This window comes from Emys orbicularis, chromosome 1, assembly GCF_028017835.1.
Source record: "Emys orbicularis isolate rEmyOrb1 chromosome 1, rEmyOrb1.hap1, whole genome shotgun sequence".
Lineage (NCBI taxonomy): Eukaryota > Metazoa > Chordata > Testudines > Emydidae > Emys > Emys orbicularis.
The window spans coordinates 318,813,987-318,839,694 of NC_088683.1; the positions used below are offsets into that span (position 1 = coordinate 318,813,987).

At 41.5% G+C, this 25,708-nt stretch overlaps 1 protein-coding gene across 4 annotated transcripts in view; it reads right to left on the reverse strand.

Moving 5' to 3' along the window:
• NBEA (neurobeachin) overlaps positions 1-25,708 on the reverse strand; it is an 816,600-nt gene that overhangs the window by 519,816 nt on the left and 271,076 nt on the right. For all 4 annotated transcript variants that reach the window (XM_065403538.1, XM_065403557.1, XM_065403547.1 and 1 more), the window contains exons 17-18: positions 24,756-24,848; positions 16,890-16,998 (exon numbers count right to left, since the gene is read on the reverse strand). In XM_065403538.1, the coding sequence (XP_065259610.1) occupies positions 16,890-16,998; positions 24,756-24,848 (202 nt within the window). The remainder of the gene's footprint in view (positions 1-16,889; positions 16,999-24,755; positions 24,849-25,708) is intronic.

The following is a 25,708-nucleotide window of genomic DNA, read 5'->3' on the forward strand; positions in this document are numbered from 1 at the left end:
AGCCAAAGTTCTCAGCATTGGGCTTAAGAGAAATGTTGAACACATGCTGAGTACCCTGAAGCCTATTTCTGTAGCCTTGAACAAAATGCAGGGAAATAGCTGTTTTATTGCTGACGCTGTTGAAATTTGGAAGGAACTGAGTGAGATCTTAATAAGAGAAATATGCAATGACAGAGTTAAATTACAAGCATTAAAGAAACGAATGGGACAAGCATTATTTCCAGCTCATTTTCTTGCAAATATTCTCAATACTCGGTACCAGGGTCAAATCTTAAATGCTGAAGAAGAGGAGTTGGCTATGACATGGACATCCAGCAATCACCCCTCCATAATGCCAACTATAATAAACTTCAGAGCTAAGGGTGAACTATTCAAGAAATATATGTTTGCTGATGATGTTTTAAAGAAAGTCACACCAGTGAACTGGTGGAAGTCACTTAAGCACTTGGATTCAGAGACTGTTGAAGTGATAATCTCACTTTTAACAGCAGTAGCTTCTTCTGCTGGTGTAGAATGAATATTTTCTTCCGTTGGACTAATTCATTCCAAATTGAGAAATCATTTGGGACCTGAAAAAGCAGGAAAGCTTGTTTTTCTTTTCCAGATTATGAACAAACAGGAAAATGAAGGTGAAGACGACTGAGTTAGCTGCAGAAGCCAATATTTTAAGTTTTTCATGTTGACCTGGCTGACAGTCAATTTAATTTTTGTTTTTAAAAAATATATATTTCATTTAACTATTTTAGTTAAAAACAATTTTAATAAAAACAAACCAGATTTTAAAAAGCTTGAATGCTTAACTAAATTCAAAAAATCATATGCTTCTTTTGTTAAAATATTATATGTTTGTTGTTGAAGAAAAAAATCCAGAATACATAACGTCGTTGTTTCAGTTAAAAAAAACAATTTAAATGTCTGTCTTGTGATGATTAGCCTGTTGAGTTGGAGATAGTTCACCTCCCAATGACTTCATAAATATCTGCTTCAATTACCTTTGGTAAATGAAATAACCAAACAATCATTCATTTTCTGATATAGCTGTAAAATTAATCTGAAAAGTTTTCAAAATAAATCACTGTTTAAAAATGTATAGTGTGTCCCTTCTAAAAATGAAACCTACATCTATCTCTGAGTTATGAAGAATATGTATTAAGGTTATAACAACCAACAAGAATGCATTTTTATGTAGAAATCCATGATTAAAGAGAGTCTTCCTGACTAGTAATTTAAATCAAATCCACCCTGAATAATATCCATAAACTATCCTAGGTGTTTCTTAAAAGTGGGCTCTATCCTAGATCAGGAGAAAGGCATAATCACATGCCTTAGGATACATCTACACTGGAGTTGGGATCATGCTTCCCAGCGTGGGAGACAATACTAAAAATAGTATTGTAGACAGAGGTAGCATGGGTAGCAGCTTGGGTTAGTCACCTAAGTACAAACGCACCTGGACCCCCTAGGTATCTATATAGATGGCCCCAAGCCACTGCACATGCTACCCCGGCTACACTACTGTTTTTAGCAGGCTAGCTCAAGCAGAGCCCACACTTAAAAAAACCCACCTAGGATAGTTTAAGGACATGATTAAATATTAGGTGAGAACTTTTGATGTAAGACACAGCTGGAAGAGTTTTGCAACAGAAATTGGTGCAGTATAGTGCAGATGCAGTGTAGACATAGCCATATTGCGCAGATAGAGTCCTATGATTCCTCATCATAAGGAAGACAGGATCCCTTTCCCATTCCATAACTTGTTCCTGTGCTGAGATGACAAACTGTTTTGTATTGGGGCAACAACATACACCAGTTACAAAGTTGTGTATGTGTATATCATCAGTGATGTAATGCATCTTATTCTGCATGTAAAAACAAATCACAAATTCAAAGACATTAATGCATGATTCATTATAAACTCAGAACTTTTGTCCTTTGGAAGTTAATGCCACCAAAGTAGCTTGAAATACCAATGCATCTAGAAGCTGATGTACTCAAAGTCACCTGAAATGTTCAAGACCAACATATAAACCTGTCTTGCTCAAAATCACTGCTGGCTGGACTGGGATACCCTTTGGAAAGAAACTTCATGAACTTCTACTAAGCAGCCACAAGTGCTACAGAAGCATATTCATACGTAAAGTGGAGCAGATCACCTCAAGCTATGTCTATGCTAAGAATTAAAGGCATGATTTCTACACATATTTGTGCTAGCCCTCATCTGAACTAGTACAATAAAGACAGTAGTGTAGCCTCATAGCACAGGCAGCAGGGCATGAGTTAACTGCCTAGCCTACAAACCCGCCTGAGCCCCATGAGTAAGTACTTGGGAGAGTTAGGCCATGCCACCCCTGCTGCTGCCCATACTACCATGGGTACACTACTATGTTTAGCATGGTAGTTCAGATGAGAGCTAGTGTGTAAGTATGTGTACTTGAGCTGGGAATCACACCCCAGCTCATACTGTAGATGTTGCCTAAAATATCCTATGTGACGCTTCAAATGACAGTACCTCAATCACTAATATTAACAAATCAGGGCTCCTACTCTCCTCACAACCACTCACCCCCACCCTTCAGTTCCTCAGTGTGTTGACTTAGCCACTTAATGAAGAAAAATAACTTGAAAAGGCACCCTAGAGATACTCATACTTAGTTAAACCTCCAAAATAAGAGATTTAAAATCTGCCTCACATGTTAATGCAGGGCCAAATTAAGAGAAAAAGCAGTCACTATTCACCCTTTCATAACTATTATTCTTCTAGATGTGTTGCATGCGTCCATCACATCGTAGGTATATGTTCAATTTTCCCTAGTGTTAGTTGGAGTGGCGGCTCCACCCATCTCAGGCTCCTCCTGCTTAGATAGGAGGGTATAAAGGGCAGAGCCACCGCAACCCTCCTTTAGTTCCCTCCCACCAAAAGCCCAATTGGAAGGATGGTGGGTTGTGTAATGGACTTATGCAATATCTCTCAAAGAACAACAGTTATGAAAGGATGAACAACTGCTTTTTCTTGAGTGCTTGCATGTGTCTATTATACTGTGGGTGACTCCGAAGGTGTTATTAAAGGCAGTGGGGCTCAGAGTCTCATTGCAAGAGGGACTATAGGACTGCTTTCTCAGTAAGTGCATACAGTCTAGTAAACGTACAGACAGATGACCATGTTGCTGCTCTGCCGATGTTCACGATAGGGACATGTCCCATGAATGTTGCAGAGGCTGAATGCGTTGTCTAGTTGAGTGCGTTGTCAGCTTCTCAGGATGTGCTGTGCTTTTGGCAGTGTAACACAGTGATGCAGTTGGTAATCCATTTTGAAAGTCACTGTGCTGTAATTGATTGACCTCTAACTCATTCCGCATAAGAAACAAAGATCTGGGAAGATACCTGGAAAGTCTTTGTCCTGATCAGGTAAAACGCTAAAGGTCAACACACATCCAAAACGTGCAGGTTTTGTTCATCCTTGTAAGCATGCGTTTTGGGAAAAAAACCAGCAAGTATATAGATTGATTTAGGTGGAAATCAGATACCATCTTTGACAGAAACTTAGGGTGAGGCCTAAGTTGGACCTTGTCTTCATAGAAAATGCTGTTTGGAGGATCAATTTCAAGGGCATTCAGTTCACCTACTCTCCTAGCCCAGGTGATGGCTACCAAGAAGGCCACCTTTGCTGAGAGGTGCAGAAATGAACAAGATGCTAAAGGCTTAAATGGAGGGCCCACAAGAGCAGACAAAACTAAATTCAAGTCCCAAGGTGGCACCGTATCGCGAAAAGGTGGAAACAGTCCATCTAGACCTTTGATGAACCTGGTCACAATAAGGTTGGTAAAAACAGTTCTACCATCAATTCCAGTATGAAGCGCTGAGACTGCAGTCAGAGGCACCTTAATGGAGATGAGTGTTACACATGACTCCTAAAAATGCAAAACATACTCAAAACTTGATTAAAAATTTCTGTACTAAAAGACACATTATGGGTAGGGGCCCAGGCAGAGAAGCACTTCCATTTACACTAAGGTAAGTAGTTCTAGTGGAAGGTTTCCTACTATTAAGGATGCATACAGTGTTGTAGCCATGTTGATCCGAGGATATTAGAAAGAAAAAGTGGGTGAAGTAATATCTTTTATTAGATCAACTTCTGTTGGTGAGAGAGAAGCTTTTGTGCTACACAGAGCTTTTCTGTCTTGAAAGCTCGTCTCTCTCACCAACAGAAGTTGGTCTAATAAAAGATATTACCTCACCCATCGTATGTCTCTACTATTAAAGATGATGTTCTGGACTGCCACTGAACTGTGTTCCTCCTCTGTATTTAACCACTGATGAACCAAACCATGAGGTACAACACCTGAGGATTCAGGTGCAGCACGTGTCTGTGATTCTCAATTATCAGGTCTCTGATTAGTGGTAAGAGCAAGAGTTCCCAAGTGGACAGCTTGAGTAGGTTGGAATAACATAATTGCAGCAGCCAGGCAGGAGCTATGAAGATCATTTTACCTCGATTTTGGTTCAGCTTGAAAATGACCTTGGGGATTAGAGGTACTGGTGGGTATGCATACAGCAGGTCCTTGTCCCAGAAAATAGTGAAGCTGGAACAGCAGTGTTGAGAGACCATTTGTGGTCTAAGCTGAAGGATCTGCTCAAGTGATCCGCCAGGCCATCTCAAACACCCAGCAACTAAGATGCCCTGGGAACGACCAAGCTCCATATGCACAAGTTTCAGAATTTGTTCCATACTGTCTTGACCTAGTGTCCTAATTTGTTCATGCAGAACACTGCTATGGTGTTACTGGTGAGCACATGTGCAGTCTTGCACTGAATGTGAGGCAGGAACTGCTCTCAAACAGTTTTTGTGTGCTGTAGTAAGATGAGGCCCTGCAACATAAACCCTTAGACCTCATACCAGGCCTCTGAAACAAGGCCTGAACTAAAGTAATGGTCAAGACAAGACTGTTAGCATAAAGCAAAGTTAAACTGTGAGCCAGAGGCAGGCCCTTCTCACAGAAGCTGGCAAGAAAAAGGCTGAAGTTGTAAAAATGCACGTACCTAAAAGATACTGGACACTAGAGATATAAACATGTGCCAGGATGGTAACAAGAACACTCCGATACTTGCACATTCCACACATAACAAGGAACAGGCTGACCCATCCTAAAGATGGGCAAAAGGGTAATATGATGGATAGAGTTGTTGGTTCGAACCAACATGTACCAGGAGAGAGGCAGCACCCTAACACATAGAGGGATTGTACCTCAATATGTCAGGTGTGATGTGTAACTTGTTTGTACCGGTGTATAAGAATGCACCCTTGAGTGGATGTCTTTGTCTGGCCTAGTGGTAAGTCCCACCACTGACTGAGCCGGTCCATTGTCAGGGAGCACATATGTACAAGCAGAACTGTAGACCTCTGATATGGGGAGCTAGAGACTGTGTTTCATTTGGCAATAAACCTGGTTGGGTGCCTTCGTACCTTATTGGAGTCTGTGGTCATTGGGGGTTCTCTCGGGGTCTGCTGTGTCAGCTATCTGCAGAGCCGGGGCAGCACAAAGAGGGAACACACATGCAGCCGACTGTTATCATTGAACAGAGCAGAGCACCACACTGGTGACGTCTGACAAGACGTGCAACTTAAGAACATGTATGTGTAAATGGGCCTCATGGACAGGCTGAGCCTGAAGATTGTCCATGTTCACTCCCCACCCACCCCATGGCTGAAGTATGTGTTACCAAAGTAATAGAAGGGGAAGTAGAAAGAAGGTGATTCCCCCCCGCACACGTTGTCTTGGCTCATCCACCAATTCAGAGATCCCAACGTTCTGTCCGGGATATATACTAGCTTGTCAAGTTGGTGAATATGAAGATGACAGACTGACTTCAGCCAAGGTTGCACTGCTCTGAGGTGCAACCTGGCATAAGGGATCACATGCAGTTGTGAGATCTAGAAGCCTAAGGCAATTCCTCTCTGTGGCTCATGACTGATCCTTGAGTGACACACACAGAGAACGAAGTGATTTTGGCACACCAGCAAAATGCTTGGACTACTATTAATAATTATTGACAAGCAGCCAAGTCAGTAAGCCTTTAGTGGGCCTGTACAGTAGCCTTAACAAGAAGCCAGGAGGAGAGGGAGTTGAGGGGGGAGCTGGCCCTGTGTCCTTCCTGATAAGATCTCTGTTAAAATTGCTGAGTTATGTATTTTAGAAAAACAGAAAGGTTATCTATATCTGCCCTTTGAGATAGGTTTCTCAGGGTTCTCAAAATATGCAGGCTCTGCAAAAACCCATCTGTCTAATTAATGGCTTTAGGACACCTCTTCCTTAAACTTAGAAATGGTTTGCTTAAGAGTTTTTTTTTTTACTGACATGTTATTGTTACACTAACCCAAATAAATAAGGAGCAAAAGTATGGGGTAGGTGGACTCTTCAGTTACACTTCATAGACATAGCTTAGGGTCCCCAACAGCAGCTGAAAGACTGGCCAATCGGACAGCTGTCATTGTACCACTCAAAGACCACTCCAGACTTCAGTAATTATTGATTTTTGGGGTGTTTTAGTAACCTGTTGTGGATGTGTGTAAGTGCTTGAGACTAAAATAAAGTGCAGCTTTAAGTGAAAGCACTCTCGTATTGTACTGATTGTGCTAGCCACCTACTGGTCGGACAGCCATGTCTCCATTGATTTATTTCCTGCCACCACCTCACCAAGAGTAATAGTTACCAAGATCTTTGGGTTTTAAAAGTCATGGTAACAAGAGATCCTATATAGCGTGGAACCTGGCAAGAGACAGAAAAGCTCTGGCAGAGGTCTAGACTAGGACCATTCCAATTAACTCTATTATTTGTAGAGGTGATAACATTGACGTCTCTTTGTTTACACTCAGGGCCAGGTTGCTGAACAGTTATATAGTCTGACAGACAGTGGACTTTACTTGGTGCCCAGAACAACCCCAAACCAACCAAGCATCCAGGCAAGAGTACACATGAACATCTGCCTGGCAGGGGTAGGCTGCAATTACTGCCATGCACTTGGTGAAAAGCCTCAGTGACAATAACAAACCTAAGGGCAGAACTGTGAATGTTAATGATCCTCTCATTCCACGCACCTTAGGAATCTCCTGTGACCAGGGTGGTTTGCCACATCGAAAGTAGGCATCCTATAAATCTAATTCAGCTTAACAGTATCCTGAATCAAGGGGAAGAATAACAGGAGCAAGGGGCACCATATGGAACTTTAGATTTTTTTATGTATCTGTTTAGATTCCAAAGGTCTAGGATCAGTCAGACTCCTCTGGCTTTGGTTATTAGAAAGTATGGGGCTGGGGAGTGGGAGGAGGGAAATCCCTGCCTTGAAGAAGAGGCGGCACTTCAGCTCCCAAAGAACCTAGAGTCTGCACTTCTTGAATTAGTACAGACTCTTGAGAATGGTCCCCGAAAAGGGACCGGAAAGTGGCATGGGAGTAGAGGAGAGAAAGAGTTGTAGAGTATATCCCAATTCCACCATGCTTTGTACCCACTTGTTTGAGGTGACAGCAAGCAGGGAATGTGATAAGCTTCTTCCTGAAGGGAGGAGAAGGGCCAGAAAGATCTGGCAAGTTAAGCCTGCTGTCCTCAACATAGGAATCAAACAGGGGCCTTTGAGGCTTGTGGCTGCTGGATGATGTGACTGAGGATATGGGAGCTGGAGGCTTCCTGCTCCAAGAGTTTTGCTTGCATGTAGAATGGTCAGGCTGTCTATAGGACTAGAATTGCTGACTTCACGGATATTGAGGATGATATTTTGTCCTCTTTGTATCCTGGATGTACAGACTTAACAACTTCAAGACTGCTCTAGAGTCCTATAGTGTGCATAATGCCTCATCCATTTTGGATGAGAATAAGGCACAGTCCTTTAAAGGGAGGTTCTCAATCATCTGTTGTACTTCTGATGACTGCAACCAGGAAGAATGGTGCACAGTTACTGCTGTCACCATAGGCTTGGCCACAGAACCTGCTGCATCATCAAGAGACCAGATTTTCCTTAGCAAGAGACTGGAACGGTTCCCGAGAGCCTTCTGGCAATTTATTTGCAAACTGAGACATTGCCTCACAATTAAAATAGTCATAACGGGCCAATGGAGCCTGATGATTGACAGTAAGAGGGAAATTCATTGTGGAATAAATCTCCCCCCAAGAGATCTTGGTTTTTTTGCATACTTTTCTATGGGGATACCCTTGTCCCTGGCCTTGATGATATCTGTAATTTACTGCAGCTAATAGTGAGCCTGGAACAGCATGTAAGTAAAACTGCTCAAAACCTTGGGATAGAAGCTGGTGTTTACAATCCATTCTTTTATCCACCAGTGGAACAGATGAAAGGGTTTGCCACAGGATCTTAACAGGCCACATGATGGCCTTACTTATAGGTAGGGCTACCTTTACAACAAACTATTCTGGTATTCTCCTTCACCATCTCTACTTGTATTCTTCTGAGGAGCTCTTGGTAGACTTTAAATTCTCTGGTACCACTGAGAACACTTCCAGTTCCAGACCCTCATCCTAAAGACAAGGCAGTGTGACACTGGGAGGAGTCTTCAGAGCCTGGAACTGTGAGCATGAAAGGCTTCATAACTATTGGAATCATGCAAAGATATGGAGTCATTACCAGAGGTCTAAAGACAGACACAGAGGAGACAGATGAATATATTAACGGGCCTAAGGTTGATGGGCCCACAGCAGACTATACTAGAGTCTACAAGTGTGGTACCTGTGACTGTGCTAGAATAGCTTCTTCACCCTGAATCAATGGTGATGGCAGTACCAAATGGCATAATAGATCTCTCACTGCCGTATAGGACTCCACAATTGTTGACACCAGTATAGGTTGTCGTCCCACTGTGATCAGTGATGGCTGATGTACTGTCATAGCCGAAGAAGTAGCTGGTCTTGATGGTCCCCGGGGGGAGGATACTGGAGTCAATGCTTCAGGTCTATGGGTGTCAGCGTGAGCCGGTACCAGGGAGCATCAAGCCAAAGAGCACACTTTACCCTTGGTACCAGATTGACCTTCTGTAGGAAGTCCCATACCATGAACCTCAAAGAACCGGATTACAGCTTTTTCTTGTGTTTTTGAGACTTGGATTGTTCTGTGTCTTAGGTCTTGAAAGAGCAATACTGGCAATGGGAATCTCCCAAGACTTCTCTCTGTTGGCAATGCCAAGGGAGCACACCCGGAAGGAGCTGTGAATGAGCTCCCTCACCATGACCAAGAGGGTTTGGATGCCAGACAAAGAGCCACTTCCATAACAATATATGGAATACATGGAAAGTTGAGGTGCTCCTCTCAGCGTTTTCATTCTGCTTTTTAAGCCCCAGCAGATTGAGCACCTGTCTCTTAGATGGTCTTCAATGCAGCATGTTAGGCAGCCCAAATGAGGGTCACTGGTAGACATTGGCTTTCAACAACCAGAATCAGGCTTGAAACCCTGAGACTTTGTTATAGGCTCCACCAGTACCAGGCAAGGCCCAGAGGCCCACCTGATTAGAAGAATGAAGAAAAGAAAAAATTAAACAAATTAAAAAGTAGAAAGAAAAAAAAAGTACAATGTATGAAGAACAGTGCCATTAGACAAAAAGTAAGCTGAAGTACTCATAACTTTGTTCTGAATGCTCCAGTTACTGACCACAAACAGTAAGAAGCAACTGAAGGAGGAGTGGGGCAGCTTTGCCCTTTATGTCTTTCTCCCTGAACACAAGGAAGCAGGGATGGATGAAGCCACCCCTATAGGTACTGCTAGGGACGACTCTCCAGCATTGGTACATGAGACGTGCCCACACAGTGTAACGGACACATGCAATCACTCAAAAGAAAATAAAGCTTATATAGCAGTATTTACATATCCTCTGTGTTTTGAGAATTCATAACATATTTGGGCAGATACCACTCTTAAAACAATCAGTTCACTAATGATCCAAATTCTATTTCAAAACACGGCAAGCCCATTTGTTAACCGGTAATCAAGCTTGTACCAGTTATAAATATTTAATATCTTTGTTTACATAGAATCCTTTTATCATCACCAATCATTTAGAAAACACCACAAATGTGTGTGACACTTTACAAGAGATAGCAGAACAAATTCCCTGTCTCAAAGGCTTACAATACAATCAGTCTTAGGGCAAATATCTTTTACATATTATGTAGCCTTTCATCTCAGTTCTGATTACGTGCAATTATGGTACCTCAGAGTATCTGAAACTTTCATTCCATTATTTTAGATCAGCCTCTCCTGCAACTTTGAACTTTTTTCAAAGAAATGTAGGCACTGCTATATGGAAAGCAAGAGTCTTCACTGGGTCATTTAGCATCACTTACTTTCAGGAGCTTATAATTATGACAAAAATTTGTGTGTTCAGGATCAAAGGTCAATACCATATTTGTAGATCATAAGAATGATTCAAGTCAACTACCATGTTTCATGAACTGACACATTTAGACACTCCATATCTAAGGTCCCTTATTCTTTTGGTGCATGCTTGTAACTCTGAACAGAAAGTTAGTAGTATTAAAACACAGATCTAACAGCATGAGACACACAACAGTTCAATTATCCCAACTCAACTGTCTCAACCTAAGCAAATTGTTTTGCCTTTTTTCTAATTGGAGATTGATATAGCTAATCCCATCAAACTTTAAAACTTACATTGCAATGGTACAGAAACATACCATGGGGTTTTTTGTTCCAACCTGGAAAACTTTTCTGAAAGCTTGGCACAAAAAGATGAAACAGCAATTTGGTAAGTCTTTCTGGCTTCATAAAAGGAGTGTGTGTTTAAGGCCATAACTAGCAATTTAAAGACAAGTAAATTCAAGAGGTTTCTTTCTGGTCAAATCCAAAAAACTACTGCAGAATATTTCTCTCACTCCCTAGAAAAAGAGCTTGCATATTATTACTCCATATTATTTCTCATTTTACAGTGGGAAAACTGAGACAATGAGATTTGCCTGAGGCCACACTGTGAATCACTGGCAAAACCAGGATTAGAACTCAGGAAAGGGAAGTAATGTTAATGTAACTAGAGGTTATTGAGATAAGTGGTCCCTTTCTGAATTCCACTGTGGGCACACTTGTGCTCCATGTACCTGAGACTGGAGAATATTTGCTAGTAGTGTCCATTGATCTGTGCTCCTGACCTCCTCATGCTCTTTACGAAAGGCATAAGGGACGAGGCAGACTGACCGCCTCTCCAGTTCCTTCCCTACTATGAAGCCAGTCATGAACTGATGCAGAGGAGGAGAAGGAGGGTGGGTAGTGGAATACAAATAGGGACCACACATCTAAAAGAACTCATTACAATAAGGTAAGTAACTTCTTACCTTTCTTCTTTGAGTTGTGGTTCCTATGTGTATTCTCCTGAGGGTGACTGACAAGTAGTACTTAGAAAGGAGGTGGATGTGAGGATGCTTGTGGTATAGCTGCTTGCAGGATTAATGTCCCAAAGGATGCATCAGTGGCAGAGTCCTGGATTAAGGTGTAATGTCTTGTAAATGTGGATGGAACTCCATGTAGCTGCTCTGCAAATATCAAGAAAGGGTACCTCTTGAAGTGATGCTATTGAGGTTGCCTGAGCCCTTATAGAGTGAGCTCTTACCCATGTGAGGGAGGAAGCTGTGTCAACTGAAAGGAGGATACAGCTAGAGATCCTGTGAGAAGACATGGCTTGTGCTCATACTTGTTCTGCTACGGCAATGAACAGTCTAGGTGACTTCCCAATCTGTTTTGTTCTCTGCAGGTAGAGTGCCAATGCTCATCACAGCTGGAGGGAATGAAGTCCGCACTCCTCACTAGAGGCATGGGGCTTTGGGAAAAAACACAGGTAAGTGAATTGAGTGGTTTATATGAAATTCTGAAACTATTTTAGGACTGGATTTTGGGTGTAGTAATAGCAAGACCTTATCCTTATGGAATATTGTGTTTGGTGGATCCACCATTAAGGTCCCTAGTACTCCTACTCTTCTGGCTGAGGTGATGGCAACAAGGAAGGCAATCCTCACTGATAGGCAAGACATGGAACACATAGCTAGCAGTTTTATGGGAGGTTTAGCAAGTGCTCAAAGCACTAAAGTAAGATTCCCCTAGGGGGATTGGTTTCTTCACAGCTGGAAAGTTTCTGACCAGATTTCAACAACCTGACTTATCAGGTGCTAAATATCAAGGAACCATCTATTGGCAGGTGACACACACTAATTACTGCTAGATGAACTTGCAGGGAGCTAAGGGAAAAGCCCATAAGCTTGAGGATAAAAATATAATCCAAAATTGTGGGAATATCAGGTGCCTCTGGAGACATATAGTTTTGCTGGGCCCAGACAGATGAAGGTTTCAACTTGGCTAGATTATATTTTCCAGTGGAGTCTTTTCTGTTACTAGTGAGAATAATTTTCCCAGCTTCAGAACAGGAATGTTCTAGGCTCAATGCCCATCCAAATACCATGCCATGAGATTAAAGCATTGGGGTTGTAATGTCTGACCCTGCCATTTATCTGGATCAAGAAATCTGAAAAGATCTGAATGTTGATAAGTGGATGGGAATGACATTTGTCGGAGGTTTGGAAAGCATAATTGTCTGGGCCATCTGGGGGCAATGAGGATGACTTGAGCCCTGTCTAGTTGAATTTTCCATGGAACCAGAGATAATAGTTCAATGGGAGGCATAACTGAAGTGATTTGTCCAAGGTAGAAGAGGACTATTGCTCACTGGAGCAGTTTACTTTACATTTCCTGTTTCTCAGTGAGTGAAGATGGTGTTTATTACTGAATCATGTAATTCCCACTTGTGATAGGTGGCAAAATGCCTGCTGAGGCTGTCCACCAGCACATTTTGGGTGTCTGGGAGGTACACTGCAGATAGGGTTATGTGGTTCTGTATACACCAGGCCCATAAGTTGACCACTTCTAAAAAGAGCAGGATGGAATATGTCTCTCCCTGCTTATTTACATAGAAAATGGTAGTTACGTTGTCCGACATTATCAGGATGTGCTGTGATTGCGCAGGCACAATTGTGGATTGTGCAGGATGTGTAGGAATGTTTTGTTGTAGGGCTCTCAGTTTCAGAAGACTGATGTGCATTCTGGCTGCCCGAGTGATCCTAGTGCCATGTGATTGTCTATGTGAGCTCCCCTATCCTACCAGGGAGAGGTTTGTAATTATCATTGTTGGGTGTGAGGGATAGAAATGGAACTCCCATGCACACATGTCCAGCATCTCTCCACCATTCCCTCACTTAGAAGGAATTGTCCCTATGGTATTCATGCTGTGTACATACCGTTTGGAGCCAGCTTACAGGCAATGAAGGCTGAGTCTGGCATATGGCCCTGGAGAGTAAGGTACATTACACATTAAAGTTTGTGTGTAAGCAGGTCTATCACAGTGCCCATGGCATGAAATCTGTCTGTGGGGAGTGAAATCTGTGGAGAGGTAGGCCCTCACTTTGACTGAATCCAGTGTCGATCCTATAAAGTCTATGGCCTGTGTCGGAGTCAAGATAGACTATTCCATGCTTACACAGATTACCAGGGATGCTAGAAGGTGCATCAGTGATGAAGTTGACATTAAAACTTCCAGGTGAGACTGGCTGGTTAGAAGCCAGTTGTCTAAGTATGGGAAGACGGTGGAGCAGCCTTGTCTGAGCTGAGCTGCTATTATGAAGAACGCTTTTGTGAAGACTCTGGGAGCTGTAGCGAGCCCGAATGGAAGCACCCTGTATTGATAGTTGTGTGGGCCCACCACAAAGCTGAGGAACCATCTGTCAGAGGGATGAATATTCACATGAAAGCATGCCTGTTTCATATTAAGAGCCATGAACCATGTGACTTTTTGTAGGGATGGTATTATTGATGCTAATGTACCCATGTGAAATTTCAGTTTTTGAATAAAAACTATCAGTTGACACAGCTTGAGAACGGGTCACCAGCCTTCTTTCTTCTTGGGAATGAAGAAATACTTTGAATAGAACCCTTTTCCTCAATATTGAGGGGGTATCTGCTTGTAACAGGGTTCACTCCCCCCCCCTTCCTGGGGCCCACTTGCTGCCCCCAATAAAGCTCAGAGAGGCTTCAGGGTTGCGAACCACCTGTGTCTTTATTTATATAAGGTTCTCCCACCACCAGTGTATCTATATACAAGCCTTGCAGGATTAGTCACCTCCTTTACAGGCAGAGGTAGCCTTCAGCTAGGAGGCCTCCAGTTCCCTCCTTACTGACTTCTCCCTGGCTGCCCCCCGCCTTCTGGCTCCCTCCCAGCCTTTATAGCTCTTGGCTTGTCAGGCCAGCAGGTGTTGCCAATCCTCAGGCCAGAATCAGGCCTTTTCCGTCAGCCCCAATCTATTTCCTCTGATTGGAGCTGACTGGGCAGGGGCTAATTAGGTGTTTTTGCACCAGCACCCTGGTACACTGTTGTATTGCTCCTCATTGGAGAAGAGATTGTACCTCCTGAAGGAGAACTGCCTTATGAGACTGGGTCCCTGAAAAGGGACAGGGAAGAGGGTTTTGGAGGAGGGAGGCAGAGAAACTCTATGGTACAGATGGAATGGATATCCAGCATGTACTTGTCTGTTGTTCTCACTGCCCAGTTTTGGGGAAATTGGATGGATTTCCCCAATGGATCTCAGTAATAGGTGGAGACGGCATCAATACCAGGTTGCAGCTCTCTGGCGTCATGTTAAAAATATCTCTTGGCTGGAGGGTGAGGCTGGGTAGTGGAAGATGCATCTTTTGTTGTTTGCGAGGTGGCTTGTATGATGGAGAGTGATAAAAGCATTCAGGTAATCAACTCACAATCTTTGACAGTACCAGCAGTTCCTGAGCTTTTGGGTCTCTGTGTTTCATTTTAGGTAGCACCAAAGTCAGCCTCTGAGTCAATGTGGAGGCTGCTACTGAAGGACTTTTGCGCCTATGAGTCTTTTGAACATGCCTACACAGCTTAGGAGGACCTAATTTCTTATGGCTCAGACATGAGGGCTCACCTGACTTGGAAAGAGTCGAGGCGGGTCTCTCCCCTTAGATCGTCTATGAGGAGATCTGTTTTTATGTTTGTAAGAGTGCCCCTTACTCCCATGAGGGGGCCAGACAAAGGGCTCGTCCCACTCGATTCCAGAGTCAGACACAGAATAGGGATCTTGCTACCTGCTGACTCTGGCCAACGTTCAGGAAGTTCTCCCTGGCCTGGGTCTGAATGGGGATTCATTGCCTGCTCCATAACATGTTTCTGAAGTTGAAGTTCTAATGCCTGCTGAGTTAGGCTGGGAAAGGAGTGTCAAAAATTGCATTTGGTGGAGCAGAGGCAGCACTGATGATCACTGCTCACCAAATAGAAACGGGGGCAGAAAATGCAATTTTTGTAGCCCAGACTCTTGGGCATCCTCAAAATCCCATTCTGGGAGATTGGGAGCACAGGGTTGGGAGTCTAAAACTGACTAACTAGAACTATCAAAACACTAACAACAAAAACTAAGAAGAATTTAAAATTTTAAATATTTACAGGAAGAAGAGAAAGGATCAGCTTGGGACACTGGAGGTTTCTGACTCAGGTTATGAGGTGGTAAGAAGGAACTGAAGAGGTGGTTGGTCTGCCTTGCCCTGCCCCTCATACCCTGGGTGCAGAGCATGAAGAGAACAGGGACACAGGCACGGACCAACAGACACTACTCGCAGGAATTCTTGGACCGCATGCCTGCCCACAGTGGAATACACCTAGGCACTCAAAGAAGAACTCCTCACTCCCAACTTTGTGCTCATTCCTCCAGACCACTTTGCCTTACTGACAGAGGAGCTGAGCATATACTGCTTCAACTGAGTTCAACTGCAGCTTTGAGCGTTCAGCACTTCTGAAAAAAATCAATGCAAGGTGTTTCAAATTGGGCACTCCAAAAATTCAGAATACAGTTACTTTGTCAAAATTTGGTTTAACTGGATTCCTCAACATCACATACAAAGTCTGTGACATATGCAGGGCTACAATTGAGTCCTCTCAAGTCACAGTCACCCTCCTTCACCACAACAGCACCTTTCTCTTCCTGCAATCCTCTGCCTCCTTCTGTACATACCTTACAACTTCTATAGAAAATGAGGCAGCAATCCCACACACAACCTAATTCATTATCTGATTGTAATTCACCATACAATTTGTTCCCTAAGGCCCAGTACCAGGAGGTGGGAAGCTCCTACACTGTATATTGCCACCAGCGAAGGGTATGGATCACTGGGGTCATTTGGTGGGTCCCTGGAGGCTGTCAGGAGAAATTGGGCCCCACTCTATCTCAATTGATCTGGCATACCCAGGCTGTCTACTCATGGGGCTCCCAATTCAGTGTGTGCTGATGCTCTTTTGGCAACAACATGGACCCAGCCTTAAATTAGAGCATTCATATTCAGTTATTATTTTGGCACATTGCCAACCACACAGGCTAGAGGAGGAAAATGGAAATTTTCAACAATTTACAACTAAACAAAACCCCAACTGACTTTCACTAGAAAAAACAAATGAGGCATTTCTATGGCCCCAGGGATTTCTCCCACTGAATTTCAAAAGACTGCTGTAAAAACAGAAGGTGTTAGAACTCTCAAAGGTTCTTTTATAAAGGAATTTTTTAACAATCTAAATAAAAGGTCATTTCTAGCTCCATCTATAATGCCATAGGTATATGTAAAGCTTTACAGACAAGTTGCAAAAATTATAACAGTGCTTATGAAAAAAATCTAAATAAACATGATAAGTACTTGCTTGATTCAGAGAGGATCTTTTAAAATTTCAGATTTTAATAGAGTCATAGTGACCTGAAGATTGGAATCTTTTAAATACAGATTCATATAAACACATTTTTTGCAACAAATGATATTATTTGTATGTTTAAGTAATTTGTACCTCATAAAGTGTGTTATATGTTGTAACGGTCACCGTATTTGTATGCAGCATCAACCTCTCTCCAAGAAGAGTGAAAAGACTATGGGTATGCATGATTTCAACCTTTCGTCTGGAGGAAAGAACATAAAAATACAAAACATAAAACATGTTGAAGATTTTAAGTAGATGCAAAACCAGAGAAGGAATGTATTTTTTTCATGCTATCAAAAAACATTTTACATCAAACTTGGACTTTATAATATCTATGCTTTAAATTGTTTATTATTCTTTTATCATGTAATGTTGCATATGACTTTAAGCTATTTCTGAAAATTCATTTAAACTGTTCTGGCCATACTGAATGGTTATGAGAATGCAATTTTATATGCAGGATGGGTTCTTGTATGTAACCACCTTCTTGCCCTCAAAGATGTTCATCACAGACACTTTCCTTTGGTAGAGGACAGACAGACTAGGCTGTACCCGTCCCCCACCAAATCTGTCAAGGATGTCCCTACACTGGACAGATGGGTGACCGATGAGCAACATGAAGTGCTGCCTTTCCCTCACAGGACTCAGTGTTATGCTCCCATATGTCTTCCAAGAAAGGCACTTTAACATTTATGGGTTTTATTACCATTGTCAGTCTCTGTGCACAGCTTTCTTTCATACAGACAATAAAACAGTCCTCATATATCTATTAAAACAATCCAGTATGAGCAATACAAAATTCTGAAGAGTTGTGAAATTCCAGCTAAGTGTAATACTGTTTTAGCATATTGTAACGCAAGTCAGAACAAACTATACCTTAAAAGTAGAGAAGGAAGAAGCTCTGGTTCCCAAATAAAACATCAGGGAAATTCAGCCAATCCCCCAAATTGTATTCTGTTTAAACATGTATATAGCACCATAAATATGCACAGTACTTATTGTATAGTGCCATAAATCTACACAGTGTTTTAAGAAAAAAAAATATGGAAAATGAAGTGCAAACTCTCTATCCAGAAGCATTTACAATTTATATGGAAGAATAGGTACAATATGGATTAAAACAATACATAATAGATAAAGAGTGCTAGTGGTCATATCTGAAATGCTTAGAATAGAAAAGTTTTCATGACTTTCCTCTATGGAACTACAAAGGCAAGTTGGACAAAGTGTTCTGGTGGTATGTAGCCAAATAGGTCTAATTTATTAAATTCACAGATATTTCTGTCAATTTTTGCAGGGGAGAGGAGAATAAATATAATATAGCATGCTTTTGTTATTTTTTTCCAACTTTTTTAAAGTTTCTTACAAAAAGCCACATAAATAAAATATAAAATATTAAAGTTGCATGATTAACCATTTAAGAGTCAGGAAATGCAATCTTAGCTATGCCTCTTGTGTATATTCATTACAATACAGTCTTCAGTTTCATAGTTACATACCACACTATTTATAAAATGATAAAATATAATACAAGTTTCAACGACCTTAAATACATGTGTAGCATCTTGTAGTTCTATGTACTGTTCTAAACATAGCAAGGAGCACATGAGTCATTTATATGAACACAATACAGGTATATGTAACATACTACAGATTGAGGATACAAAAGACTAATAGTGAAAATTTACTGGCTTATATATACACTACATGTGCTCAAAGCAATACTGGCTTTATAGTTAATTGACTTCTCACCAACACTGCTTCCAAGGAAGGGTTTGCTGCTCATTGAAAGAAAATGTATAGTACCTAGGCATTTTAACAAGTTTTGTAAGCACCTATCTTACAAAGGAGAACTTACATAGAACTTTGATAAGAATGGCCATACTGGGTCAGACCAAAGGTCCATCTAGCCCAGTATCCTGTCTTCTGACAGTGGCCAATGCCACGTGCCCCAGAGGGAATGAACAGAACAAGTAACCATCAAGTGATTCATCCCTTGTCGCTTCTGGCAAACAGAGGCTAGGAACATCATACCTGCCCATCCTGGCTACTAGTCATTGATGGACCTATCCTCCATGAACTTATTTAGTTCTTTTTTGAACCCTGTTATAGTCTTAGCCTTCACAACATCCTCTGGGCAAGGAGTTCCACAGGTTGACTGTGTGTTGTGTGAAGAAATACTTCCTTTTGTTTGTTTTAAACCTCCTGCTTATTAATTTAATTTGGTGACCCCTAGTTCTTGTATTATGAGGAGTAAATAACACTTCTTTATTTACTTGCTGTACACCAGTCATGATTTTATAGACCTCCATCATATCCCGCCCCCCCCCTTAGTCATCTCTTTTCCTAGCTGAAAAGTCCCAGTCTTATTAATCTCTCCTCATACGGAAGCCTTTCCATACCCCTAATGATTTTTGTTGCCCTTTTCTGAACCTTTTCCAATTCCAATATATCTTTTTTGGGATGGGGCGAACACATCTGCACACAGTATTCAAGATGTGGGGGTACCATGGATTTATATGGAGGCAATATGATATTCTCTGTCTTATTATCTATCCCTTTCTTAATGATGGCCAACATTCTGTTCACCTTTTTGACTGCTGCTGCACATTGAGTGGATGTTTTCAGAAAACTACCCATAATGATTCCAAGATCTCTTTCTTAAGTGGTAACAGCTAATTTAGACCCCAACATTTTAAAGGTACACTGGACCACTGGGGCTATGAAATTAGTGTAAGGAAGAAAAATATTATGGGTTACCACACTTGTGCCACAGAATTTAAGGCCAGAAGGGATAACCAGGTCATCTACTCTGATCTCCTCTATATCAGTGGTGCGCCCCCCTTTACCGTTAACGGAATCTGTCCACGCCCCCCACCTCAATTACTGCACAGCCAAGGCTTCCTCAGCAGCAGAGCTTGGGCTGAAGGCGGAGCTGGGGGTGGAACTGGTCTGGGGGCAGAGAGGGAATGAGGGCAGAGCTGATCTGGGGGCGGAGCAGGGGGTAGAGTGGAGTTGGGGCATGGGACAGAGCGGGGTTGGGTGTGGAGTGGGGCAGGGGATGGATCTGGTCGGGAGGCGGAGCAGGACTGGGGGCTGAATGCGGTTGGGGGTGCAGCTCAGCTGGGGGTGGAGTGGGACTGGAAGTGGGTGTCCCTCCCCTCCCCTCATGGGCGCTGGCCCGGGCCCTGCCACGCACCCCCTGAATGTTCCTCTGTGCCCCTTAGTGGGGCTCACCCCACAGTTTGGGGACCAGTGCTCTATATCACAGGCCATTAAACACTATCCAACCATCCACAAACCAAGCCCAACAACTAAAATTAGACAAAAATATTACAAGAGACTAAATTATTCTGTGCCACAGGCAGAGGACAGGGACTGAGGTGCATCAGTTCTTGAAGCCTCTGCAGTGGCATGGAATTAATGTAGTAACATATACCTCAAGGATCCTCACAAGTGACTCATGCCCCATCCTGCAGAGGAAGATGAACACCCCCCTAAGATCACTGCCAATCTGACTTCATGGGATTTCCTTCCTGAGCCTGAATATGGTGATAAATTAGACCCTGAGCACGTGAGCAAGACTCACCAGCCGTGCACTTGAGAAAGAAAATTCTCAGTACCACCCCAGTACCAGCCCATCCAATGTCCCAACTGCAAATGTGGTCGTCTTACATGTTTGAGACAATGTATTTGAGAAATAGTATGTTTTCATAAAATTAGACTATTGTGGTATGCACTTGCAAGGGGACATATTTATGGCAATGTGTGCACCTTTAATTTTGAAATTTCCTGACTTGTGCTTAAATGTGAAAGTTAACTTTCTCTTAACATATATTCTGTATAAAAACAAAAATCAACTATATACAATTGGGGGGAGAGAGGACACACAACTTTGTTGACTTTGTATTAAGGTGGTTAGACAGAATAGCCAACCAACAAAAAACAAATAAGAAGGAAAGAATCAATTAAGTCACTTGACATATCATCTATACTCAACTCATCCATTAGTTCCCCTTCTCAGCATCAACTCTCTTGACCCTTCTGCTAAAGAGCCAATGCATACCTATGACTATAGCAATGTTAATTGGTTTTATGTTTATGTGTTTTAATTATTAATATTAATGCAGCTTTTGTAAGTTACATTGTGTGTAGCTGCATATCTGGCTTTGTACTGATGTGTGAAGAATTGCAAATAGTGTCATTTTCTGTAATGTTTAGGAAAAATGTATGAGAATGAGTGATTTATGTTAGAGATTATTCTAAAGTTATTTCTGTACTTAAAAATTACAGTGTTAAAGTCAGTGTGTGCATAAACATAAGTGTATTTTATGGTGACAGTTAAGACTACATGTTTAGACAAACCACCTCTCCATCTTCTGCTACTACCAGCAACTTAGTGCAAATTTCACTTTATCTCCATGCTCCCATAAAATAGACCTGCTCCTCCCTGCCCCCCACAATCTCACCCATCCAAATCCCCCACATAGATCTGTTCACCTCCTCCTCTTTCCTCTCCATGGTACTGTTTTATAGTGCACCATATAACAGAACATGGGGTTGTGAGTGGGGGGACGGGGTTGGGATAAAGGCTTTTGGTTGGTGGATGAAGAGACCAAGGTTGTGTGTGGGGAAAGTCAAGCTTGTCTGCACTGAGGCATCAAGATCTCCCCATGGCACTACTGCCTTGATGGGCTAGGAGGATGGAGTGGCTCCCCTCCACCCTAGGCCTCAGCAAAGCCCTAATTCTTTCTAGCTCAGGCCTCACATTGCACACAAACGTCTTTGTCCCTGGGTCTCACAAATCCCTAATAAATCTCATTTCTCCAAACTCTTTCACAAAGTATCTCCCCACAAGTCCCAGCTCTTCCCTGCCCAGACTCCCTCCCTTGCTCACTAGGGGTACATGCAGATTGTGGCTGCTGAATCAAGCTTGCAGTGTCAGGAAAAAATGACGTGGCTGACAGAAACCTGCAGTTCTTCTGGCTAATCATTGCACTACTCACAATTATTCTTTGGAATAATAACTGTTTAGTTTTAAAACTTCAGAAGTGGTCCAAGTCCAAGATATCAGAAAAAATATGAGATAGACACGCACAGGTATGCATGTGTGTGATTTGGTGTTTATGAGGATTGTGAGTTTTTAGCTATTCAAACTCCCAAAATATGAGGTGAACAGGACAAATTTCAAAATGGGAGCATTTTAAAATATTTCAGCTGTAAAGATTCACTAAAAAAATTTACAGAAAATTCCTTTATGAAGAGCTATCACATCAAATTTGGAAAGCAAATTCAGTAACTAAAGTGCAAAACAGAAGGGATTTTATTTCTTCTCTAATGATGCGCTGATTTGTATTTAACTATGGAGGCCCTACGGATGCAGCCATAATTGGCTGGATTCTCCAAAGAGCCTCAGGGGTTCAGGCAACCAAAATTTTCAGTGGGAGAACTCCTTTAAGCACTTTTATAACAGGAGTACTTGTGGCACCTTAGAGACTAACAAATTTATTAGAGCATTAGATGCATCCGAAGAAGTGGGTTGTAGCCCACGAAAGCTTATGCTCTAATAAATTTGTTAGTCTCTAAGGTGCCACAAGTACTCCTGTTATTTTTGCGGATACAGACTAACACGGCTGCTACTCTGAAACCTGTCATTTAAGCACTTTTGAAAATCCCATTCTTCATTTCCTATAGTGTTCCTGGGAAGCAACAGAGCTTGCCATTGATTTATTAGCAGAAAGACAATTTTGTAGTCAATTAACTAGACTGGTCACAACATGGTTATTGGACAAATCACAACTGCTTCAGGCCTTTTTACGCATTTTTAAACTGGAAATAACTCCTGTCTAGCACAACTGTTTTGAGGTTTTAGCCAGTAATATTTATAAAACCCTTTGAGATCCTCAGGTGGAATGCAAATTAGAAATACAAAATACGATTAACAGCAGCAATTTGGACTTAATAAATCCCTTGAGAAAAATTCCATTTAGGCATCTTTTCCACAATTAACCATGTCTCAGTTAAGTGAGTGTCCTTTATTGATCATTCTATCCTGGAGCCCCTCAAGAAAAACCAGTGTGTCTACAAATATCCTGTCCTAGATTGATTCCTACTTTTCTAACCACTTCCTCATTTCTGATGAAGGCATTACATCTGGAACTTAAGCCCCTTCCACCATGGAGTTGATCATTATTTTTCTTCTTCATCTACATTCTCTTTCTGGAATATCATATTGCTAGTTTCAGCCTTGGATGTCACTCTAAATTACATGTCCATCAAATAAAGGTCCCATCTATCTACTTTTCTTGTTCATGTCAACTCCTCACCAGATCATAACTTCCTACTATCAAACATTTTGAAAGACTGAACTTTTGAGTAAAACATACTACCTGTTCTGTGTCTTATTCCACAGCAGATTTCCTTGAATTAGACTTACTTTTCCCAGGGACAGAAATCTTAGAAACACTCTTTATTCAAAATATTTTTCTTCTCATAACTCAATTGTATAAGTAGCCAATCACCACCTCTAAAGTGTCAGAATTAATCATCAAGTTGAGCTAAAATCCTTATCCTTGCTTTAACCACATCCCACATTAATAAAATTCCCTCTTATAGTCTTCCTAAATTGCTACTCTGAAATTTCAGGTAATACTGAAAACTGAAGCCAGATAACATTCTCACTCCAAGAAAAAAGAACATATCTTCTTGTCTACAGTCATAATCACTGACCTTCTTAATCCAAATCAAAATTATCCTAGAAAAGCATACCTTTAAAACTTTTTTTTCTTTTTATGTTACGCGGATCAAAATCTAAAGCATTTTGTGAGTCGTGTATGAAGTACAATAAGCTATGCAAATGATCAAGTGCTTGGCTCTGCTGTGTCATACAATTTTCCTTGATGCTACTCTACCATACCTACTATATCGTGCCATCAATACGGTTGTAGCTACTTGAATGAAATTAGGGAGGCAGGGTAGCCTAAATGACTGAGCAGAGGGCTTGCTACCAGATACTCTTGAGTTCTCATGCTGGCTCTGTCACTGATGCACATGTGTAACTCCATGCAAATCATTTAGCCTCTGTCGCAGTATCATCATCTGTAAAGCGGGATTAATAATTTATTCAAACTCGCAGGGTGTTAAGAGGATTAATTACTCAGTGTATGGACATTGTTTTGAAAATGTAAAGCACCATGTAATAGCACATTAGAAATAATTTGGGGCTAGTAAAATAGCATTTGGGAAACTAAACAAAATCTGTCTACATGGAAACAACTAATTCTAAATTTCACTTATTACACTTTCTACATCTTACTTCTCTATTTTTATCACTATTTTAATTTTTATCACTATTTACATACTTTATTTGCTGTTCCTTCTGTATTTGTATAACACAGTAATAGCTAATATTTTTTATGAGAATGTTTTATTATTCCTCAATTTTATTTATTTCCATCATCTTTTTAAATGTCTTTATGTAATTCCTCCCAGATGTTTACTCCTAATGCAACTGAACATGCAAATGACTGACCAACAATCTTTAATGATCCATAAAACATTGAGTTTCATATCTACTGTACTTTCAGAGATATACGGCCGTATGAGAACAATACATTTAATTTATAAACGCCATTACTGGGTGTTTTGTTTTGTTTTCTAAAGCAATTTTGGTTTAAGACTTATTTTCACATAAACATTTAAAAGTTACCAGACAATGTTTTTTATCTTTTGAAATTACTATTTTGTAAGAAATTAATCTGAAAATTAGGTATTTTTCTTCACTGCGTATCTATAAAAATAACAGAATCTGCAAATTACTCATCATAGACACTGCAGTTAATGCATTCTAAGCACTTTCTAGATGTCATGTTTTGTATTTTAAACTGAATATTACAAAAAACAAAACAAATTATAATCATTGTATGCCAATACAACTACTTCAGACAGTACACTTACTTGTGACCCAGGTGTTTGAGAAAATATCCCAGTACCTTCAGAGCCTGCACCCAGATACTTTCACTTTTGGAAGCCAGTAATTTATAAATGACTCTAAAATGAAAAAAAAAAAATCAGTTAGCATATTCTCTGTTTACCACCAAACACCAGACATTTCCATGGAATCATTCATAGTATTGTGAAAGTAAACAATAAAATAGTAAGAAAAGCGCTAAGAAAGGAACATACATATATAAGTGAAAGGAAGTATGGTGGGATCACAAGCTATGCTACTGGGTTGGGGTCATGGTCTCTTTAAGGTAGGTCCTAAAATGGACGGGAAATAATTTCAGTTTCAACCAAATGAAATTAAACCGTCAAAAGGCTTCTTTCTTTGACTATTGGTCCAAATGAAGAAAAACAAACAAGACCTCCTTCAATCTAATCCAAGGTTCCACAGACACAGGGCTGCTTCCTTCAGCCAAGGTTCCAGTTGGAACAAAAACAAAACAACATTCTACAGTCCTTGAGCAGTAGGACAGTTCTGCTGTGTTCAAGATGAGTGATTAATTCCCCAATTAGGCCTTTAAGCTAGCCAAGGCCAGGTTCAGGAGTTTTATGAGACAGCAGGAAACCAGAGAGCACTCCTCTACCTAGCAAAACTTCACACTAACTCTCCCAACCTGGAAGCCCCCCCCTTTTTTTTAAATGGTTTCTGCCATGGGCAGTGGGTATAATAGGCCAGGGAAGGCTTAGTCTTCCGTAGTGCTGCCACCGACCTGCCGCTGGACACCTGAGCCACGGTGGCCTCGCCCCTTCCCCAAGACACCCACCATCTCCTCCACTCCTGCTCCCCCGCCCACTCCCCGGAGGTCCCTGCTGCTAGCTACATCCCTCCTGCTCAGGGTGGCAAGAGCCAGCGAAGTGAGGAGTCTCGGCTGGGTTCTCTGGGGGTGGGACCGTCAGGGGCGGCA